General features: G+C 39.7%; 1 protein-coding gene across 1 annotated transcript in view; it reads right to left on the bottom strand.

Moving 5' to 3' along the window:
• The window catches only part of thsd7ba (thrombospondin, type I, domain containing 7Ba), a 243,726-nt gene that overhangs the window by 84,355 nt on the left and 134,638 nt on the right, over positions 1-24,733 (bottom strand). Inside the window, exons 8-10 of the mRNA XM_050049373.1 lie at positions 19,994-20,194; positions 5,101-5,292; positions 2,555-2,786 (exon numbers count right to left, since the gene is read on the bottom strand). Of these exons, the coding sequence (XP_049905330.1) occupies positions 2,555-2,786; positions 5,101-5,292; positions 19,994-20,194 (625 nt within the window). The remainder of the gene's footprint in view (positions 1-2,554; positions 2,787-5,100; positions 5,293-19,993; positions 20,195-24,733) is intronic.

Here is a 24,733-nt window from a genome sequence, read left to right as displayed (position 1 = left end):
CCTGTATGCTGCAATAAATGATGTTATAAGTTACTCTTTTTTACCACTGCTTTAGTTTATTTCATCTTTAGTATGTGACAAAGGGGAGCGGAAATTAAACTCAAAATCAATCTAATGTGAGGTCTAAGGGCTCTGTACTAATACCAAGAAAGACCAATAACCTTTCATTGAGCCAGTGCGCACCACAGAGATTATTGCTAAGTATCAAATGCTTAGATGTGTGCTGAATGAAGTGACCCTTCTCAAGTAGCACAACACCAGATTTATTCAGGGGGCATCTGCTTCTTCAGATAGGAATGGCTTAGAAATATTAAGGACATTCCTGTATTTCAAACATATTCTAAGATAAGCAGAGGCTGAAGTGAAGGAAATGGCAGAGTCTGAACTCTCCTGCGTAGCCCTGCTCTGTCCTTTTTCAGCCTCGGAAGCATGCTACCGTGTATTTGTCCTCTGGACATTAATCTTATCAGGCTTGAGAAGTTATGCCAGATCTATGCTGTTCAATATGGACACAGTCATGTCTTACATACTGCGCATTATGGAGATACAGTGGGAAGGCCTAGTAACTTGTTACTGACAGTAAAAACCAGTGGACTAGCTGTTCCATTAAATGAAAATTCTGCAGTTATACAGTACATGAATAGCAAAGAAGTAATTGACTTAACAGCATACTGTACAGGCGAGATCTGTTGGTGGAGCAGAAATGACAGCTTTCATTAAAGCCTCTGTGGTGGGAGATGGGACGTTCATAAGAAAAAAGCCTCTCCATAATCCACTTTATGGCCCTGTCAATAATATATCGAGCTAAAGAAGGGCAAACTTTGTGAATTATTTATAAATCTATCGTCCTGGTGTGGGCTATAACATCATTACAGTGACAGCACAAAAGCCCTTAGCAGTGTTTGATATTGTATTGCTGAAAGAGGAGTAGATAATGGTGGAGCATAAGCGAAATGAATCTCAGGTTCACAGAGGAAAAAAACCTAAACACAGGCAGAAAGCACAAAAGAAGAGCTTAGTGTACAAAACTCTGGGGATATAATTTCCCAGTGCATCAAATCCTCTGGGTCATTTGTCAGTAAGTAAAAGCATACACAATATATCTTCAAGTAAAACACTTTTGGAATCTTTAATCAGAAGCGATTTCTCTGTAAGAAAAACACGATCACCTCCTCCCCCAGATTTTACAAAGCTCTTTCACTCCTCACTTATAATTTACCATTCGTTTCTCTCGGGACCCATTTTCTAGTATCTAAAACTGAGCAGTGTAGCAGTGTTAGACGGGGACGGAAGAAGAAAATATTCTGTTAGAAAGTGCCATTCTTATACTGGCATAATGTGTCAAGAATAGACTTTTTTGGTTTGCATATACTTCTTTTTTTTTTTTTTTTTTAAGATATTTTTTGGGCATTTTTAAGCCTTTATTTGATAGGACCGACAAGTGTGAAAGGGGGAGAGAGAGGGGGAGTGACATGCAGCAAAGGGCCACAGGCTGGAGTTGAACCCGGGCCGCTGTGGCAACAGCCTTGTACGTGGGGCGCCTGCTCTACCACTAAGTCACCGACGCCCCTGCATATACTTCTTGTAATTAACTATAGTCAGAGGAGGTAAAACACTGATTGTTGGGGGGTGGAAACAACATACTCACTCCTTTTCTTTATAAACAAATGTCCTATTACTTGAGTGTAAACATAGCTTGGTTTTCTTTTGGTGCAAAAAGACTTGCTGCTGCTATTCTTACTACGCCTGTAATTAACTATGGTGATGTTTTATATATACGTGCATCTACCCAAGCCTACACTTAATTACCGGCATGTCCTTATTTATAAAGCAATTCTTAACTTGCTTCCTTCCTATCTATGTAGCCTTATCTATTTGAAAAATTGCTCGGAGCTACCATCTACGCTCTGTGACATATTCGCGAAGCCTGCTTTTGCTATCTGTTCCCAAAGTTCATCTTGAAATAGGAAAAGGGGCTTTCAGGTATGCTGCCCCTGCAGCTTGGAATCTGCTGCAGACTGTTTTGAGTTTTGGGGAGCTGCTCTCTCAAGTGTTTTCAAAAGTAGACTGAAGGAGTTGGAAGACGGTGCATCAGGTTGTACATGCTTTGACTGAATATCTGCCTCTTGATCTGATTTGTTAGTATGCTGTGATTCCTTAGGTGACATGTTGTTTTTCTGCTACTTTGTTTGACATGCTGCTATCTGTCTTGGACACTATTGTAAAGGAGATTTTTAACCTCAATGAGGCTTTACCTGGTTAAATAAATAAAAAACACACCAGTGGACATTTGAAAAACACTTGCTTGGTGCATATTAGGTTCATGTGAGTGACATCTGACTCACACTAGTCAAAGGTAAACAGGAAACAGGAAGGAGGCAACATATTGATTCACCTCCAGACTCTGAAAAACATGCCAGCTTAAACATTGTTACTCTAAAAGAACATTGAGTGTCTTAACATTTCTAAATGCAAAATCCCAATACTAAATTTAAAATGCTTATTTCATTACTACTTTGACATATACACAGAGGCACCTGGTCAGAGAGCATACCTTTTACTTATGACAGGTCCAACGTTCATCTTTATGCAGCTGACTTTGCGGATCTGAACACCCATGGCACAGGTAGGGGTCCCATTCCAGAAGCCAGTTCCGTTTAAATCCAGGGAGGCATCCTCAATACAGGGGCCCCAGGCTGAGGCCTCCCAATAGAACGTCATACAAGGGTGGTCGTTGCAGATTCTCCACTCCTCCAGGGCTGGAGCTGCCGGACACTCCTTCCCTTCTGGCCACAAACACACAGGAAAGAACCACAGATTCAAAGACATGAAGGCTACTGTATAACTCTACAAACCTGGCATTCTGAAATAGACACTCTAAAATTACATGTGATTTGCAGAGAATCTAAATTACATTTTCACCGAAAGTTACAAGCTGTGGTTAGTTGTTGGAAGTCAAATGCTAACACCATCATTGACCGCTGGCTGCTTAGTGACAAAACAAATGTTTGTTCGGGTTGGCTGAGCAGACACTTTACAAGTTACAACTTGTAGAAGTTTCAATTACAAATGAAAAGTCACAGAAAGGTCACAGTGACAGAATTCCGAGGCCAATTCAAACACTGTCCACAGCCAAGCTGCAACAGTCTTTTCCCAGCCTCGGCTCCCTGTATCCTGGCTGTTAAACACTGAATCTTATTTGGACACACACTGTACAGTTCTATATTCAACCTCAATTACAAGAGAACACTGAAAGCAAGAAATCTGTGTTATTACTCTGAACAGTAACATTAATTATTAAATATAATTAATTTTAAAGTGACATTTTTCCTCTGCATTTGCAAACAAGCAACACTGCCACTTCAGTGCAATCATTCTGAAGCTAACACCCACATATAGAGTGCATGTAAGTGCAAATGGGTGCTAAAAATGTGCATATCATTACTATGGAAGGAATTAATTGTAACCATTAGTGTTTTTAAAGTGTCACCTTTCAATTTAATGATATAGCAGCCTGATTGTCTTGGGCTATTTTTCCGGTTTGTGTATTTTTAATCCTAAAAATAAACATTTATGTGTCAAACATTAAGGGTGAGCTAAGATTTGACAGTATACTCGATGTGTACTGGGACTACTTTGGGCAATGCAGGATCTGTCCAATCTACATGGAGGTTCAACAAGGGACAGCACTCTAAGTTGGATCATAGGTGTCATGAGGAGTAGTAACTGCAGTAAGCAAAGCAAACTGTGACTCACAGAAGATCCAGGATGAGTTTGTCACTGAATCACAACCAAATAAACACCTGCGCCTTCCAGTCTGTTTGGCATTCTCCAGCTCTTCCATACTGTCACACTACATGTAGACATATGAACACAAACACACACACAGATACACAGACACACACACTCCCAGCACCTCTGCCAGCAAGCCGATAGCCAGAAACATGATAATAAACAACACAGTGAGGAACCTGGCTTAAACTGTGAGATTCTTTCATCAGCTGTTATTGCAGATATGCGTTTGGTTACAGGGATTAATGGGGAGTAGCTGGCTGCCAACACTCCGCTGTCTGACTTGAGAGCACAATGCTTGGAGTACGCAGAAAATTACTGGCCAGAGAAAGCGCCCTTGATAATGGATGGTCAACTCAAACCTCAAATGTTTACGAGATGAAAAATGTCTAAATAAAACTGTGAAATGTGGAGAAATAACAGCCAAAGTAATCCCACAGGGTTGGTGAAGGCACTTCGATAAAGACTTTGGCTCACTCAACTTTTATTTTCTGTTTGCTGAGTTGAACTTTGAGTTAGTTTGCGAGTTTTTTAGGTTTGATTCTCAGTGACAATATCAATATCCTATATCCTGCAATATATATACTGTACCACAGCAGTTTTTGTAAAGATATTCTGAATAAAAAGAGTACTCTAGCAATTTAGCGTTGCACTCCTGCCTAAATCTGATGCCTACATTACCCATAATGCAATTGGCCAAAAGCAGTTCTGTTGGAGATTCAGGTATGTTATGCTTGTAACCACTAATCTAGCCTCAAGCCAAATCATTTGATGCAATTTACCAGATTTCTTGCAGCTCCTTCTGGAGCCACAAAAGGCTTTATGCAACTTTTTTTATAAATACAGTAGTGCTTCCCAAGACCTTTGATATGTACAATCGATGGAGCTCCCCTGAAATGATATAGTTTTTTAGAAATTAGCATCATTAACCAGATTTCTCCGCACTCTGTTTTGTCACCCAACAATATTACTGTACTGTAAATAAAGCGCAGTTTATCGCTGTCCTCCTTAAGCTCCTGTCTTCTTCCCTTGTATATATATTTCTATACTGGTACATTTAGTATTTAGTTGATACCCTGTATGTGACAAAACTTTAATGACAGCTATTATCTAAAGTGTTTCCCGTACTGCTACCTACAAAAAGTCATACCTCATCACCAGTGAAAAATAAGACATCCCAGTTGTTGCATTTTGTTTGACTTAAAACTGATATCTGCACAGCGAGCCACAGTTCTGCACAAAAACAGAAAGATTTATAAACACCAAGCGGAAAAAGACTCCAAGGAGTCAGAGGGGACATTGTATTACCTTTTCCTGGGATGGCCAGCGCAGTGCGGGTGCGGCTCTGTCGGCCCTCTGCTGTCTTGGTGGCGCAGCTGTGTGAGCAGGGTGACCAGGAAGACCAGGGGCTTATGACGCAGTCTGCGGGACAAGCCACCTCGCAGGCCACTTCTGTGGGGGGAGGGTCGTCTACACAGTGGGTACTGGGCACATCGTCCCCTGAGGAAGGCAAGTTAAGATCAGAAGATGGCAATGAAGGCATCATCTTAGCTTTAAAAGTTTAGTATAAATCACAGTGAGACGCATTACACTTCATGTATTTTGAACTGCTCAGACAGCAAGCAGAGGGTTTCACATCTCAATGCATGAAACCATAAATGTGTGTGAGAAGCAAAGACAAAGTATAACATGCATCTGGATTGATCAGATTAACTTACAGGGTGGTCCTTACCTAAAAATGCACATATAAATGCACCTAAGACAGATCGATTGTGATCAAAATACACAAACCACATTGAGAGGTGAGTGTTTTTTATTCTGATCACATCGAAAGTAAGTACAACTACTTCCACATGCTCTGTTTGTCTAGTGTTGCAGTTGTTTACCATTTTCTGTAAGGCCTGTGTTTTCACTCAAGGGTAAAGAGGGATGTGTGCTCCTGATGAGGTGTGCAGTTATAACATGGAAATAGATAATGATGGGATTTCATTGTTGACACTGTTGACACATGTTGATGGCAGGTACACACAATCAGGCTAAATCTAGATACAATCTGAATATGAACACATGGTAATAAGGTGTCAAAAGAGGCTTCTCTCACTGAAAACAGTAAAAAGTGTGAGAACTGGTTATTACAATTTGTAGCATGAAGTATTTTTGAATTCCTAAAGTCCATCCTTTTTATATTGGCAAAGTTTGCAAAATGCTAAACTTTTTTTAACCTTCGGGGAAACAAGTTTTCTTTCACTCACACCTAACTTAAGTGGGCATCCTTCTCAAGTCAGTGTTAGAGTAAAATCTGTCAAACACAAATAGAATTTCATTTTATCTAAAGAAAATTATAAGGCCACCCCATTGGTATTCTGAGCTAGTTTTAAATGCTATCCTTCACCCTTCATCTTGCAGTCATGTTATGAAATATTTATCACAGCTCCCAGTTCACTCTTCTTTCTACAGCTACAGGAAAGACGGAGCCTTTTTCGCTTTACTGTACTTCCATGATACTGACTTTCTTATCGTGTGATTAAACACTGAAATTACAGAAAAATATTCTCACATGAATGTCAATGACTGAATAATAGCCTTGGTTAAATTTTTTTTTTTACTTTTTGCTGGACCCCGGGTGCCACATATTTCTCTGAGGTCTCTCTGTCCAAGGTCCAATCGAGATATCAATTTCAGAAAACAGGGATGCCATCCTGATATCAAAATAATGCCAGCAGCAGCCGAAGCATTGTTTTCTGATATAAACTCACACACAGCAGTATCATTAACTTGGTTGAACTCTGCCACTACATCATGGAATATGGTTTAACAATAACAACCCCGGGGCAGATTTGTCATCAATTTGTCTATTTTTTTTTCTCTTCCCCAAGTGAATACCCTTGATGCAGAGGAGGGCAGAGGAGAGAGCAAACATAGGTATCGCCTCATCAGATAGATGTAAGAAACCCCCTTGGGGAGTTTGAGAACCTTTCACCTATTAGGTTGAAGAATCAGAGATCTCTAGCCATCAAACTAGCTGGTGTGTGTACAGCAGGAGATGTTATTCTGCTGGAAGATATGGTTAAATCCCACAAGCTACTGTATGGAATGCATTATTCCTTTTATTAGTGAAGACACAAGTGGATGTACAATGGAGAGGTTTGCAGTTGAAGTTAACAAACAAAACACAATTCTCCAGCATTTGCTGTAAATTCTTCACCCTCAGTTGGAAAGCACATAGTTGATGATGGAGTTAGTATTATAAAGTACAATAAAATTGCATTGAAGGAAAAAGAAAATTACTCCTGGGTGACCAGGAATAATTCCTATTATTCTATATTTCAAACTACACCAGCTGAGTAAAGATCTGGAGGCTGCAACACTTGAATACTGGAGGCACTGTACTGATGCTTTACATAATTGTTTTGAACTGGCAGTGGGATTTTAAGCTGTGAGGAATATATTGTCTTGGCTCAGCATGGCTCCCACCCAGGTAATTATTCCAGGCGTCCATGCTTTATACAAAGTGAGCATAAAATGAAACACAGTACGCACCATAGATTCTGTAAATCCACCTCTCTGACCCACATTCACAGGGACAGACAAGAGTACTGTATCTTTACCATCTCTATCACTTCAACAGTTGTGGAGATAAGGGACCTATTTTACACTTGGAGTGCAAAATGGACAATGAGATACAGCAAGACATTGTTTAAAAACTTTAAATGGGAACTGGAAAGTAGAAAGTTTTATCTTAACTTAAGGGAGCATTTATTACTTGTATTACTTCTACAGGAATGGCTGGAGGATTTTGTTCAGAGAAAAGCTATTGTTTTCAGGTGGAGGACATCCCAAAATAGTTTTTTTAGCCTTGCCTGCAATGCCAAATTGATAAAAGAAATATTTATAGCACTCTTTCAACAATGGCACTGCACGGTGAAAATCCCTCAAAAAGTAAAGTTTGGAAAGGTAACATTTCCTTGTGTTTACAGCATTACATATTCTAACTGTCCAATCGATGCCATTCCAAAACAATGTGTTGTGGCCCTGAGGTGCAAAGCAAAACACAAAACAGGAAACACAATAACATTTTATAAAATCCATTAACAGTGGGCAGAAATCTAAATACTATAATAATAAAACAAATCAGAGAGTCAAAAACAACTCTGAAAAAAAACCACTACAGAAACATATAGTAATAAATCAGAGAACGCAAAAACCTTTCTATAAAACACAATGACACTTCAGTACACTGGACAATGGCATATCTAATGCTATGGGCATTTGTGCTTTGCTCCTTGTGGCTACTGTACATTATCTGTATAATTCAGGAAACAGAAACAGTTTTAATACTATGCTATGAGTTAAAAGAATCATATTGATCTTTTCCAACCACTATTCACTACATGAGCTCCAAATTAAATTTCTGTTTTAATTGTTTTTAATCAATACTGTGCATACAGTACAAAAATATACCATGATTGCTTAGTTTTCTTTCATCCACTTGGGCACACATGGTCAGTCGTTACCTGCTACATAATAATAATAGGCTATATAGTTTCTGCAAATTGCCAGGTGAAGCACAGAAACCGGCCAAACTCTCACACAATAGAACATAAACTGCAGTGACAGAGGCTGTCAAAACACAAACAGACCCCTTTGTTCAGTTAACCTATAGTCACACTTACTAAGGCAAAATATATGAGGCTATTTCAACACAGTTGCAATTACAACCTTAGGCTTCACATTAAACAAATGTTCAGAAGAATATGCAAGTATCTAATGCCATGCGAAACATAGCAGGTTTCCTTCTGCTCTAGGGCATATTTTAAGAATTGTTTAGATGTATTATTGCCAACAGTAGAAAATCAGTAATTATTAAACAATCGTTCTGCTTGAAAACCACAAAGGACTAATGAATATGTTAGCAAACAATACGAACAAAAGACTCGCAAAGCTTTGCCTGGAAACACTGCCTAAAGAAAAAATGGTATGATAACATGAATCCAAATACACAACTTGTGTATGTGTGTATATGTGTGAGTGTATATCTGGGAGACTTCGTGTGGGGGCGGGGGTGGGGGGTGGGGGGAACTCTGCAAATAGATGGCTGCCCTAGGGGTCCTTTTGCATTATTAATACAGGGATCTGTAGTTGGGGCTCTTACTCAGATATAATACCACTGCCTCCTGCATGCAATTTCAACATGATTTCTATTCTGCTCGCCCACCCACCAATTAATCTTCTTCATCGTTATTATTCAGGTAGATGTAGAAAAAAGACGAGAAGTCCTCGCCTTTGCTTAAAAGTTAATAATCACATCCACTCTGTGCGGGCAGCTTTTAAGACAAAGCTGGCGGGCAAAAGCAACAAGGCAAATTGTACAAAATCACTGTGAACATTAAAGTTGGCTCTGACAAACTAGCCTGGGTCACTAATTAATGTTTGTGCTGTATTTGCCTGTCAATCATGTAACTTTAGAATTTCATTATATATGACAGTCTCACAGTTGAGTGTAGGGCTGCTTTCCTGACTTCATCATTGCCTGAATATTATTGACCAGTCGGAAAGAGAGATCCAGGCTGATGGTAGCCGCACTGCTGAGGTATTGTTGGTGAGTTCAGACATGTCAGTAAGGTTAGCATGCATCTGTGAGAGGTTAAACCTGTCATGTCAGCTGTCACTCACAGGTGCACCCAGTATGTTTGAGTCATCGTGCCCTGTGGTTGGTAGTTAGTGCGGGAAATGGGACTGAATACTCGGGTGTGAATGGTTGCTGTGCAGTGAGTGGGAGCTGTGGGAGCTGTCAGAACAACTTTACTACGCCTGGGGCAAAAAGCCAGTGGGTTAGGCTAACACAGCACTTACTTTGCTGTAGTTTACAGCCCAATAAAGTCATAGCGAAATACAATAAGCGCCCATTAGCCTCACTGTGTGAGACACCATATTATTTTAATTCAAATTGCAACAATTTCCAGAGAACTTCCTTCCAGCACAAAAGTGCATGTAAGGTAACTCCTTATTCACATAGCTAACATGGACATGGGGACGATAAGTGTGTTTTTCAAAGTTGTGGATAGCATGGTTGAAAGTGTGAAAGCTTTAGTCTGTCCGTGAATGCCACATGAGGAGACAGGAGGGGCCATTTTAATTGGATATAACAACCTAACTCTCCCTGCTGTCACCTAACACCTGCTTTATGTCAGTCATAACCCAGTCAAGTTAACAGACCAAAATGAATGCATATGTGACACTCGGAGCTTCCCATAGCAAATGCAGCAGCATTTTACACAATGGCAGTTCTTTTTCTTCACTAAAATACTGAAGGGTTATTATTTCGAAAAACTTTTTGTGAATGAACCAATGTGAGGGAAAAATTGACAATAGTCTGTAGAGTAGGGAGCAATATCAGATAGTGTGTATATCACTGGAATGTACATATTACCATGGATTGCATATGTTTAGCAAAAACTAGATGAATGTGGCTTTTCATACCTTTGGCTGGATCAGAGGTATGATGACATCTAAAAGCCGAAGCTAGTAAAACAGTGGTTAAAAGGTCAGTTCCTACAGAAGCGGCACAACAAGCTTCATCATGTGACTTGTATTGTGAATTTAAAGAGGACTTTAAATTTGAGAAGCATCTACTTTGTGAAAATAGGAGGGTTGCCCAGCCTATTTTCTAATAGCAGAATTCCTAAAATAATGGGAAGACAGAAAAGGATTTGGAAAAGACTAAAAGGTTTTGTAATTTATGTAATGACAACTGTCCCGGTGGATGAATATCACATTTTGCTTGAATGTAAAAACACAGTGTAGAGAATATTAAGATATATCTGCCAAAATACTTTGTAAACCACCTGTCTGTGTTTAAACTTACACTATCATTACAGACGGATAACCCAAGGACAATATGTAAACGAGGTGCTTTTTTGAGTAATGTTTTGCCTCTCTTTAAATGACTCAGTTGCACTAATGAGCTATTCCGGTTGTTTTCTTGCTGTCCTGTTCCATGTTCGTACTCCTTGCCACAATTTTCGGTCCAAAGTGAATAAAAATTATTCTAAATCTGACTGTTGTAAAACAGTAAGAATCAGGATGCAATTGAAATTGAACAAGCAATAATGAAAATATATATGTTTTTAAAGGAGAGATTCAAGGGGCTTGACTATAAAAAAAAAGCAATTACTCATGGTCTTGAACGTATTAAACAGTCAAACAATCTCATTAACTGAAATGGTATGGTGCTTATGGTATGAGTATGTGCTAAAAAAAAAAAACAACAACTGCTAAATCACATATTAACACAATGCTTGAGTTGTCAGCCAATCAGCACTCTTGCACATCATGCACTAACAGGTAAAAGACCAACATGTTACATCTATACAGGAGAGATCACAGCAGTGCTACATTAATCAAACTGACACCTCAGTGAATGCTTAAAAACTAGCAGTAATACGGTATGCTTTCTATAAATCACAGTGCACTGATTATAAAGGCGTCAGTGCATGAATGCATGTGTGGTAATTTGTATTAACTACAGGCAGCTTCTGACGTAGTGATGAGCACTGTACTCTGTACTCTGTGAGGACTATGTCTCCTATCTACACAACCTGAAATGGAGTGGCAGGTGGCAGAAAACAGGTGAAGAGAATGCTAAACATAACAAAATCAAAAGTATGTTCAGACTGTGTGATGCATCAGATTGATACACTTTCACAAGCAAAGTAACAAGGTTATTTTTCCAGGGATAGAGCCCTCTGGATTGTCCTCACGGCTGAGCCCCAAATGTCCTTAAAACACCCCCGAGCCAGTCTATACCATTTCATCTATACCTGAGTAGTTTTAAGAATTACCTCATGCATTTGCTAAGCAATAAAAGCTGGCCTCTAGGTGATAGAGGATGTTTGCTGATTGCTTGAGCAGCCATAGATAATAATTTAAATCCCCATCAGATAAACTTTCCTGGGGAAAGTGCTGTCTCTTACTCTCCGCAGGCATAGATTTTCTTTAGACAACTTCACGAGTTTCTTAGGTCTGAAATGCAGAGTAGTTTTATGCTAAGAAATTGGAAACCAAACGCTTACTCAATCAAAGAGTAAGTAAAGTGGAGAAAACACCCTGTATCTCATGGGTCGTTGTCACTTCATTGAAGTTCAAGATCTTAAATGGTACCTGCCAGTTCAAACACCCACTTTCCCTTTTTTTCCACTTGGGTGTAAATATATGTTAACATCAACGACAATTATCTTCATGGCTTTAAATTAGTTTTTCTTTCTTGTTAAATCTTCATCCAACACAGCTGCACGCTGGGAGCATTTGTAAACCCATGCTCCAAGTGACTCAATACACTGACAATAAACTGAACCATTTTAAAAATGTCAGCAATTCTTATGTTCAGGACATAAAAGCACGGTCCTTCTGGAGCAACTCCTAATGGCGAACAAGGTTGTCAGCCAAGAAAGCCTGGCAATAGCTGACCTTTCCACAAGCATTGGCTCTCAGCAATCAATGAATGGAGTTGGGTATTTATTTGTATGTACTGTAAGGGGTGAATGACAGGGAGGTGTCTGTTAAAACCAAATTCTTTTACCGACAGTATTAGAAGAATTCACCATTTAGAACAAACACATTGTGAAATGTTCTGGTGAGGACACATTACACAGCAGCTGAGACAAAGCTGATTCCATTACATGATGCTGAAGATATGTTTTCATTTTAGAGCAATTTCATAAAACTTAAATTCAACTAAACAGAAATTAAAAAGACTGTAAACATCAGACAGTAAGCACAATAAAATTAATAGTGTACAATAGAACAACCCAGATGAGTTTTTAATTTTAACTTGAAATCAACTTAAGATTCAGCCATTCAATACAATGAGGTAACTCCACAGGTTAAAGGGACAGTTATGTTTTGGTGTGACTTGCCGAGTGTTGGGGATATCGGCTGTAGAGATGTCTGCCTTCTCTCCAATATAATGGAACTAGATGGCACTCAGCTTGTGGTGCTCAAAGGGCCAAAAAAAAAATACATTTCAAAAACTCAACAGCAATGTCTCTTTCAAGAAATCATGGCCTGGTTACTAAAGATAATCTACAGACCTTGCTGTGAGCAGTTTTATGTAGGAACTATTTTCTTTCTACCGAACAACACCCACAAATCGCATGTACTTTGAGCAACTCACACCAAAACAATGTAGATTGATAAACAGCACTACAAGAGGGGAAAATATGTATTTTTGAATTTGGGGTGAACTGTACCTTTAAGATACAAAGCTGAAAATGCTGTATGAATGTTCTTATGAGGGGGATCCTGGGGGTTAAGTGAATGAGAGACAAAGCTTGTGCTTAAAATGGGGACACTGAAACTAGACCAGGGCAATAGACACTGACGGGCTGACTTACTTAGGGAGTTCCTTCCAATTGAAAATGTCTTATGTCAAACAATGAGACAGTGTAGGTCAAGATGAGCTGGACTTCTAGATGGGGCTGTTTTTTTCCTCCCAGAAACCTTTCACGTCTCATCCATAAACAGCTCTGAACTTCAGCGCAAAGACCTTTGATGATCCCAAAGAACTCAAATCAAACCAACTTTTAAGGCAAAGACAGGTAGGCTACCTATTTTATTTGCATGATTAGAAGGCTGCTGCTACTGACATATATGTCCATCCACAATTATCAGAGATACTTACTTAATGACAAACAAATCAGATTTCTGTAAACAATCCTTTCATCTCTGCAGGTTTGTCACTCATACCTCTCCCTTCTCCCGCTCCTCTCCGCCTGTCTCACCTTGTCAAATGTTTCCAGCGCTCAAAAGTGAAAATGATTGAAACCAAACCAACAGTGGCTGTGTATGCAGGTACTATACTCTCCACAGTCAGTCTAAACAGCCCTGCCACAGCAGCTCCGACTCCCATTGCTCTCTCCACAGAACTGTGAAATACTGTAAAATATTATTGGAAACGCTTTACAGAAACCACACCACAGGAACCCAGAGATGCTGCAGATAACATCATTAGCAATCCACCTCCAGGCCTGGATTTAATGTACTCTGATTGATGCTGTAGTAAAAAGTATCTGGTATGAGTGTTGGTTCATAGCAGTCAGTACTTGTTTCAAAATATACAGTTTACTACTGTATGATAGATAGATAGATAGATAGATAGATAGATAGATAGATAGATACTCCACTGAAGATTCTTTGTTTAAATCTTATGTAATATTTTCCTAAATTTTGTGTGACAAAGGTAATCTCTGAGATGATATGAAGCAAATGATCCTTTAAAGGGATTGAGGGAGACATTGTGCTGTTTGCATAAATGAACATTTCTACTACTACTTCTACTTATCTTTAACAATTCACCCACAAAGACCTTAGTTGAGCGAGTGGAGCTGGCCTTCTGGTCGGTGTGGTATGAATCTGTGAAGAATATCGAGAGTGTGCCAGTAATAATGTGAAGTGGCATTCACAGCGAGTAAGACTTATTTGCTTTTATGTTCTTTATTTGGATATCTATAATGCTCATTCACCCTGAGGGACAAGAGATAAGGGAGGAGTGGAAAGAGGCCAGATCACGGTGCAGGTAATTCATTGTGATATCTTATCTCAACTGTGTACAGTATACATACATACATTTATGTGTTCTTCATAAGAGTTGTTTTGTGTTTGATATTGGGAGTCCTCTGAGGGTAAAAGTTGTTGCAGCTGACCTCAAAAGAACTGAAATACAATGAGCTCAGAGTCTTTTGTGACTGGCAAAACCTTGAACTTTTTCCCAGGAGAGAAGCATGCCTGCCTTCTTCCAACATTTCAGTATTGCGAAGACAAAGTGTCCATCATCTGTACTTGTGTAACAGCTGAGAAGGACAGCTTGAATGTGTTGAGTCGGAATGTGCAGACAGACTGGCAATTAGCATCTGCTTTCTCCAAGGTCTACGAAATTTATATGGCAAGCATAACTGAAAAGTAACTAAAAGCATATTCTGTCTGGAGAAAAACTTGACCATGGATCAAAGGGGGTCACTGAGAAAAATAATAATCATGGCAACAGAACTCATTCTGTCCATCTAATCATCTATTTTTTCCATCTGTCCACCATTCAATTCATTAAAAAAAGACACAGCAATGCTGGGCTTTAGAGAAACACTTGGTGTGGGTTTTATGAGGCGTAATGAGCATGTAGATGGTATATTTCATTTAAATAAAATAAACTGACACCATTAGCACAGTCAAAGCTATGACATGATGACTGCCAGCCTGCTAGAGACTTCTTCTCATTAAAGTCATATTTTATCAGATCTGTTCATAACAAAAATCTAAAACCAATGAAAATGCTTCATCATGTACCGAACTATAAAGTGAGAAATGTCTGTCTGTGTGTCCTTCGCACATCCCGAGAACTGGTCATCTAATCTACTGTACTTCACACTTAGTGGGTGTACTGCTGGGGACCTAGGGACGTGCAATGTTGAATTTGGTGCAGTTTGGACAAGCGATCATTCAATATGAATAAACTCTGAATAAATGGAAAAGTGAACAGGGCTTAGGGCAGCAGCCGGGGCGGGACCTCAAGGCTCTGTGGACTGAGTTCATTTTTGCTGCTGGATGCTGGATATACTAATGTTACAGTCAAACTCTTCTTCACTTCCCTGGAGTCAACAAGCACAAGCGGGTAGCCTACAGGAACAGGACCTCTGCCACTGCAGCTCAAAGTGTGTACGTTTGCCATACTAACTTATAACACGAGTAACATTGACGCTTGAAAAATACCTCTGCTAATTCAATCCATGATTTTCTTTATAACTGCGGTGGTTATTTTATTTAACCTTTATGTAACAAGAAAAACCTCTTGAGATTAAAATTGTCTTTTTCAAGAGTGTCCTGGCCAAGACAGGCAGCAATATAAGTTATAGACAACATAGAACAAAAATACAGAATACAAATGTATAGCTTTATAACAAGCAATATAAAACACAAAGTACACATACTAAAGAAAAGCCAAAAAATATGCTAATGTATACAAGAAGTCAACCGTAACAAAGGGCAACTATACATGAATACAAAGACCAGCTAAGATACACCATGACACTGGCATATAGAAGACTGTGCACAAAAATCCTGCAAGAGGGCTTTGAAACGGCCGAGAGGAACCAAAAAGTGCAACTGCAGAGGATTCCACATACAGTATAAGGAGCTGCATATAGAAATGCTCGCTTACCAAACTCTGTACATACCCTCGGTACAGACTATAAAAACATGCTCTGAGAACGGAGAGCAGAGCCATTTTCAATTTTTTGCTTAATGTACACACATAAGTATGCTGGGAGTAGGCCAAGAACAGCTTTGTAAACAAGAGAGTGCCAATGAAAAAGTCTACTGTAAAGAGAGCCAGCCAACCTGAGCATACAAGACACAGTGATGAGTTGGTGGCTTACAGTTGGTAATAAATCTCAAAGCACCCTGGTACACAGAGTCCAGAGCATGCAAACACAGGGTGGGGGGTGGGTTATGTCAAAGCAAGCGACCAAAAAGCCAATTTGGAAATTAATGCCTTCGTTAAGTGTTTTTGATTAGTGTTTCTGACCCTGAGTAGCCCTTCTTGGGTGCGTTTTTCAGGGGAGGATTTAGTGATTTAGGCACCACAGACAAATGCCGCCTTGCTCTTACTTTTCCTCTTTCTCTAACTGGGAATGTTGGTATTGGCAGTGGTAGAAGTCACACTCAAATGTTTTGTCAATATGAGCAGTTCTCATCTACATGACACAGCATTTGAACGTGTATGAAGCTGAATGTTGCAAGATGAGGAGCTTGGCAAAAGAGCAAATAAAACCCACAATCGGTGGCTTTTAAAGCTACAGTGAAGAAACTGATATCATATGAACCCAGACAATCTATGGCATCCATGATACCAACCAGGGTCCAAAACTAACACTCGCCACTCGCCAATTACGGGTAGATTTTGTCTCTCCCGCAAAAAAAACAACAAACTAAAGCAAATGAACCTGCTGAGGCTGAGATTTTACTGACCGACGACCAAGAGACGGAGGTTAATGTTGCTGCTGCTCCCGCCGCCGCCGCCGCCGCTGCCGCTGCCGCTGCCGCCGCTGCCGCTGCCGCTGCCGCCGCCACTTCCCAGTCCCATCCACCGGCAGCATTAAGTGACTTGACTTTTTTTCCTTTAAATTATTATTATTTGGTTGGCTGGTAAAATATCTGCCTGGCTGGTAAAAAATTTCACTTACCAGCCAGCCTGGTTTTGGACCCTGATACCAACCATGTTATGCTACCTTGTTGCATAGGGGCAAAATAACCCTCCAAATTTAGGCTAAATTTTGGTAAGGGGAAAAAGTTTGAGCGGCCCAATTTGGAAAATTTGGCCCCCTGTCCATAAAACCTAATGGCTAGGCAGGATATGAATAGCAAGACATTTTGTAAACATCATGAATGTGAAGAGACAATATGTAACGACATTTTGATAATTTTTAAATCAGTTCCACTCAAAATCTGCCATTCACTGCAATAACAGCAACTACCTAAATTGAAAATAATTACCCTGCCATGTCATTCACTGCTTCTCATGCATGCAGTATTAGCTGTTAGACAGTGAGTCATACTGTCTTGCATCGTGATCCTTGTAGTCCTCACCTACATTGCTGCTATACATAGCTACTGTATGAAAAATCAAGCTTCTTACAGGATTTTGCATCACTGAACAACTTGGCGCTGACACTGCTATGTGTGTGTGAAAATAACTCACTGTGCTGCAATGGCAGGTCCGATAAGCCAATTAAAGAAGCAACAGTGAACAACTTGTCAACATTCTCGAACAATAAATCTGCTGCAGATAATTTCATAAGCCTTTTGCCTCAAACCCGCCAAAGCTCGCATTCTTAGTTGTCCTGTCAAAACTCATTAGACTCTCCTGTTGGCTAATACATTTGGACCCTCCACTGCCTTCCTGATAAACATACACATGATGCATTGTGACAGAATAATAAAACACAGGCAAAAAAGGGTGCAATTAGGTTTATAATCTATGGAGATGAGCAATTAATGCCTGGTAGGAAGCTGTGATTCTGACTTTTAATCAGGCCAATGTTTTCTGTGCCCATAAACTCGGTGATGGACCCTCATGAATAATGCATGCTTCGTTAACGCTGATGTTCCTCTCACCCAACGTGAGGATATGGCTGAGCACAATGGATCACATTATACCTGATGGTTCATGCATCGCATTGCTACTGATAACATTACATGTCCGGACCACAGCACTGATGGCTTCACAATGGCCTTGATGAATTTTACTGCTGCTTGTAGATATAGTTTAATTAGTGTTGCGGTCTATGGTTAGCACCTTTAAAGTTATTAAAAACACATGAGCTCATACTAATACAGAGCAATGGCAAAAAAGCATAGCTGTCATTTAAATCAGATCAATGGGTTATAAAGATTAATTTACTTGTGTTTAATTTTTCTGTTTAATAATTTGACTACTGATCACACAGGCTGTGACTGAGAGTTGTACAGCAAATTCATTTCTTCACTCTTTCATGTTCTAACATTCCTAAATTGTTAAAGAAATAGTTTTAAAAGGTCCAGTGTGTAGAGTGTAGGGGCATCTACTGGCAGAAAATGGTATGTAATACTTTTTTCATTAGTTTATAATCACCCGAAAATAACAGGGACACACCGATCGTGAAATTCTGGGCCGATACCTATGTTTAAAATAACAGCTTTGCCAATAGCTGATATGGATACCAATGTTTTTTGTGATCTATTTGTTTTTTGTTATTTATTCCCCCTTTTGTGCCAGGGAAGTGAATAAATCGCCGTTCATTTTACATCCTTTGAGTGAGCATGTATTCAGTCTTACATAATTATGGAACAACCTTTTGAAATAACCGTCTTTCACATGAAAAAAAAACTGCTTTAAAGCCTTTTTACTTTATATAATATCATTATTCCTTCTCTAATATCTATTATATGGTGCTGTGAAGACATCAACAACTTTCTCCGTCAACTGTGTTTATTCAGATTTCTCACCAAAACTACATTTTACAAGATTATATTTGAACATATCATGAGAATGTTATTTATCTTCCCTTAATTATCATTTTAACCTAAGAGAGCTTGAACACATTATAATGTATCTCAAGCACCCTCTGTAAACTATTAGTTATGGCCACCAGCTGTGAACAGCTAACGTTTAATGGTAAATGGATCTGTATTGAATAGCACCTTTCTTGTCTTCTAACCTCTCAAAGTGCTTTGACCCTATACATGTCACATCTACCCATTTAAACACACATTCATACAGCAGTTGCCGAGGCTACCAAACAAGGTGCCCCATGCCACTCAGCTTAAAAGCACTAACACACCGACAGAACAGCCATCGGAAGCAATTTAGGGTTCAGTATCTTGCCCATGTATACTTCAACATGCAGACTGGAGGAGCTGGGGCTCCAAGTGCAGATCTTCCGATTAGTGGACGACCCACTCTACCACCTGAGCCACAGCTGCCCTGTCAACTAGCCCTTCTCCTGTTGACACCACCACAGATTTGTTGTTCACAATGTGGCATCATCTCCTGACACATGAGTTTACTGAATTCTGTCATTACAACAGCATCCCGAAAAGATCTCTGTTCATCCCAAACATGATTTCTATTGTCACTGGGATGAGGAGATGCTGTTAGTCTCAAGCCCTGCTTTTTAGCTTCCGCAAAATTGATGTGACACAATAGAAAAACATCAGCTGCCAGCAGTGAATGCCATCTTATTTGCTAATAGGCCAATTGCGGTTACCAAGGCGAAAATCGATAGCAATGTGCGACTGATGAATCGGTACATCCCTAGAAAACTAAAATTGTTTTTGTTACCTTACAATGAGACGTTTATATCTATATAAGGACCGGGTCCTTGGAATCTGCATACAGTAACCTAAATTAAACACTGGCTCTAGGTATGGCCATCTACCAGTCTTTTCGCATTGGCCACGGTAGTTCTCCTTGGCAGGAGTTTTGAGTTTTGCAACCTTACCACTAGATGCGGCTAAGTCCCACACAAATGAGCATATTTCCCAAAATGTCAGACATTTCTATAAGTAAGCTTTAGTAGCTGGGAGAAGGTCAAATTGAACTACCTGGAAAAACTAAAAAAACACAGTGTGAGTGAGGATTTTAATTCTGATGCGACCCATTCGAGGACTGTACCTTCGGCACTGACACAGGTCACATTCTGTGCTGCAGTTCCGGGACCACAGGAGCTTTTAGTGGGAATGCATCTTTCTTCTTGTTTGACCTGCCACAGGTAGCAGGCGGGATCCTCACAGGGGATGGACTCCACCAGATGAGGGCAGCTCTCCGGAGGACTGCCGGACTCCCACAGCACCTCTCTCCTCCGCTGTCTGAAACCTGACAGAGAGGAGGAGGGCAAGGGAGGGAACGGTTGTCAGAGAAAAAGCAATTGATATTCCTGCACAAAAAATAAGGCAACAGTAAAAATCTCAACCTCAGTATACAGAATCCTTCTCAGCCAGTCAATAGAATACAGTATTAAGATGTGGACTTTATTGGGCATTATCTCTATGATCAATTATTAATTATCACAACTGTGGTATGCACCTCCAAGTAAAAAACTACTATGTCTCTCTAATAACCATGCAATTTAAAAGTGAATAATTCACTGCCGTCATCATATTTCCAACAAACTTCATTAAAGGGACACTTTTTCAACCAGCTCTGTATCATAACATTGTGGGTAGTATGTGCAAATAAACTGTGGACACCCAGATCTCCCTGCTAATCATGCTAGCCGGATGATATGAAACTCATCATCCAGCCAATCTTCATTGGCTTTCCGATTATTGCTCAAACTACATATTGTACTTCCACATTTTTGCCTGCCACCCTGGAAACAAAGAGTACAAGGCGGATTGAGAGAGGACCCACCCCGTCAAACTCAAACCAAACTCGGATCAAACTGAAAATCTTTGACACAGTATTGCCTATTTCTTGCCTAAAATTTACTTTACTTTTCTTTATTTATTCATAAGGACAACCCACACTAATCAACATTTCTGTAAATGTGCCAGTGTTAGCCAGCTGGCTAATTTTCAACTGCAGTTCTTTGGCAAGATGTTTTGAAACCAATAAAAGGCTGAGATCAAACAGTATAAATAGGCAGTACTGATTAAATATGAACCAAGATTCTGTCACTACATTGCCTATTTCTCACCTCAAATGTTTTCAGAAACACATTTTAGCTTACTATTTAACTGCAAAACAAGATTGTTTGTTACAAGCACAATGCCATATTATTTTCTTTGCCAAAACAGACAAGCTCACCCACCAACAAGGGAATTAACTGGTCCAGTACGGCACAGTGCATTCTGGTAGGTTTTATAACGTTTTGAGCAAAAGCAAATGCCACAGCCCTTTTCCTCTGTTTTCTTTGGTCATATGGCACCAATGTCAAAAGAATTTGCTTCTCATGTGCATTGAAATAAAAACTTGTCAGTGATACCATAAGTGGTTGGAAATGCAACTCAGATTATTTAACACTTTTTTTGCTAGTATTGTGAGACTCCTTATTAGATTTTATAGTTGTTAGGATCCATATTTTTTTTTCTTCATGAAAATATTATTTTTTGTAAACACCCACTTTTTTTTAACTGATTTCCCCATCCCCAGTTTCACGTGCACATGCATCCAGAAGTGTTTGCTTCCTGCTGTTCACTGTAGTTTACAGTAACAGATACTCATGCAATAAGTACGTATATATAGTGAAGATAGCATGTAGGGAAAGATTCCGGTAAGTTGCGGAACAGAGTCTAAGTTACTTAACTACAGTAACTTAAAATGTCAAAAGATGTTAACCTTGAAAACACTAACATTACAAATTAGGGAAAAGGGTTCAAATGCACATTTGATAACAAGTTTTCATCCTATGTATCATATACATAAATGATACATAGGATGTATCATATAAAAATATAACTAAAGTGCACCTTTTCTCTTTCTGTTCCATGGAGAAAAAATACACATAATGAGCCCCGATATCATGGTGTGGAGGGAGTAATTGATAAACTAAATAAAGACAAAATAAACCTCTGCCAAATGCCCTATCTTGCAGTGCTAATGAATTTGAAAAACAATTATATTCGCCCATGGTTCGGATCAGCCCCAGAATTTAATGGGTTCTTCCTTGGCCCATACTTCACTCTTCCACCAAGTTTCATAAAAATTGAGCCAATAGTTTTTCTGTAATCCTGCTGACAAAAAGACAAACAAACCAACAAACAATCCCCCATGGTGGAGGTAAAAATAAAATAAAAAAAAATAAAAAAAATCTCCACCTGGATCCCATTTCCCAAGTGAAAAGAGGGACAACGAGAGGTGAGGGAGATAATGAGCCACGCAGCACGGCAAAGGAGAAGGTGCTTAAAAAAAGTGGGGATAGTGCGAGTGATTGGGGTCAAGTTACAGTGGTTGGCATGCCTTTCACAATGACACCTGTCTCTCCAATTACTGAGTCTCACTGTCTTTTCGATGTTGCTGCCATTTCTGTTGCTAAATTTGGGGCTGCCAGCTGAGGTGTACTGGCTCCACACTGGCACCTACTGAACATCTCCAATGAGTCCATCATATCAGCTCATTTCAGCATATATTCAATCTTAAATTGTTGACGCTAGAGAGATAATGGTTATGGCATAGCGGGTTTAAATTACAATCAACATTGTGTTGTTTCAAGGTGTTACCCTACAGTAGTGTCTAATAATAAGCCACATGATTTGTCCTGTGATGTAATGTAGATATAATATGTGTATAATCAAGTCCCATGGCTGAGCAGCAATCAATAAAGCTCTTTGCTCAGAATTAAAAGCAAAAATCTGCAGTCTGAAGTAATAATAAAACATAAAATCTGGTCCTCCATGTTTCAATGTGATACCTTCCTCTCTCAACCTTTTTTTTTTCAAGGATTTTTGTGTAAAGCAACGTGGGGAGAAAAAATTAAAGGGGAACACCAGCTAAATGAAAAATTCCAATATGTTATTTCCATGGCCTAGAAAAGTTCAATCAATATTTGTGAACATGAGCTACTCTCTCTCCATGTCAGAAACCAGAGAAGTAAGTCTCAAACTTGTGATGTCATAGGGTACAAAGTCTGCAGCTGCTCCATAGACTGGGAATGAATGGGATCCTGATTTTGTGACCCGCCCATTATACATACCATTAAATCAGAACACCACCTAAATCAAGAATACCAATACGTTATTTCCATGGCCTAGGAAAGTTCAAACAATATTTGTGAACATGAGCTACTCTCTCTTTAAAAGCCCGAAACTAGGGAAATAAGTCTCAAACTGGTGATGTTCTTAAGATTTGAGCCTGATTTTGTAGACCCAAAGAATGTTTGTTTTCTTTTTTATATCCAAATAAGCTTAAATCTATTGTCGTGCTGTCAGTTCTGAAACAAAAAATGTACCCATATACCCAGAACTTTCCCCTGGGTGCTCTCAGGGTGCTTTCACACCTACCTCGTTTGGTCCGGACTTTAGGACTTTTCCATTTGATCCTGACCAAATTTACAGGTGTGAAAGCTCCCCCGGACCATGGTCCGGACCAAAGACCCGAAATTTGGTCCGACCAAAATAGGTGGACCGAGTGTGTGAAGTGTGAAAGCTTTTTTGTCGATAGTTCGGACTTTAAAACGTTTAACAGGAACTTTCGTTGGTTAGCCTACACATGAAGAAGAAACACACAGGAAGAAAAAAAACACACGAGGAAGAAACACACACGAAGAAGAAACTGTGTGTGTCTGTGACTTCCTGTACGGACCGAAGGCTGCTGGAAACTGTTGGGAAACTGTCCAACTTCACCGCAGCTTTTTGTCACTGCTCCCCGCTGCGGTCGCCTGCTCTCAGGGCCACACTGCCAACGAAGTGCAGCGCACCGAAATTCTCGTGCAAGCCCGTTCACATCAGACGCGCATTGCTCCACGCCGGTCGACAAGCGCTTCTGCTCCCAGCTGTTGTCTCCGTCACATTTGGGGCTGTTTTTCCATCATGGGTATCTCTCTCTGTTTGCGTGTCTGTGCCCCAACCCCCACCCCCTATAGCCAGCCCACTCTCTCTCTCTTTCTTGTGTGTGTGTGTGTGTGTGTGTGTGTGTGTGTGTGTGTGTGTTCATCTCTCTCGCACTCTGTTTAGATACCACTGACTAATATGTATATAAACACACACACATATATGCATCGCATTTGTCAAACGGGGTGTTTTATTTTGAAATTTGTTTTATTCTGAAAATTGACCGGATGCTGTTGTTGTTACTTTGTTTGACTTCCTGCCCCATAGACATATATACGTAGACGCCACATCGAGTGGGTTTGCCCGCTGCTGCGATACGTCACCGTCGCCGCCATATTGGATGTGGCAAGGCTGCGCTGTAAACTAATACAAGTAAATGGACTTAATTTCAAAAAGCGCCTTTCTACAAAGAAATTTACGTTAATGCCTCTCGTTTATTCATTCACACACGCACTAATATACTTGGGAAACAGTTAGGCACCAAAAACAATGTATTTGATCTTCTCAGATGGCTAAGATAAGAACTTTATTGATCCCAGCTATAGAGAACAAGGTAGTGCCGAAAAACAATACATAGTATATATATATATATATATATATATACTATGTATTGTTTTATATATATACATATAATCAATCAAAAAAGGAAGGATCATGGTGTTTTTCATCACCTTGTATCCGAACTACGCCTGGACAGTGGTCGCCATGTCGAGTATTTCAGGATGGAGGTCGAAAAAACTGAACAAATATTTATAGACGGACAAGCAACATCATAATTAAACAGGCTTTTATTTTTTAAATTTATTTTATTTTGAAAATTGGCCGGATTCTCTCGTCTTTTCTGTGTCCGACTTCCTGTTTGGTA

This window comes from Epinephelus moara, chromosome 7, assembly GCF_006386435.1.
Source record: "Epinephelus moara isolate mb chromosome 7, YSFRI_EMoa_1.0, whole genome shotgun sequence".
Classification (NCBI taxonomy): Eukaryota; Metazoa; Chordata; class Actinopteri; order Perciformes; family Serranidae; genus Epinephelus; species Epinephelus moara.
Note: the sequence above shows the minus strand (reverse complement) of the source record. Positions and strands in the feature narration are given on the sequence as shown.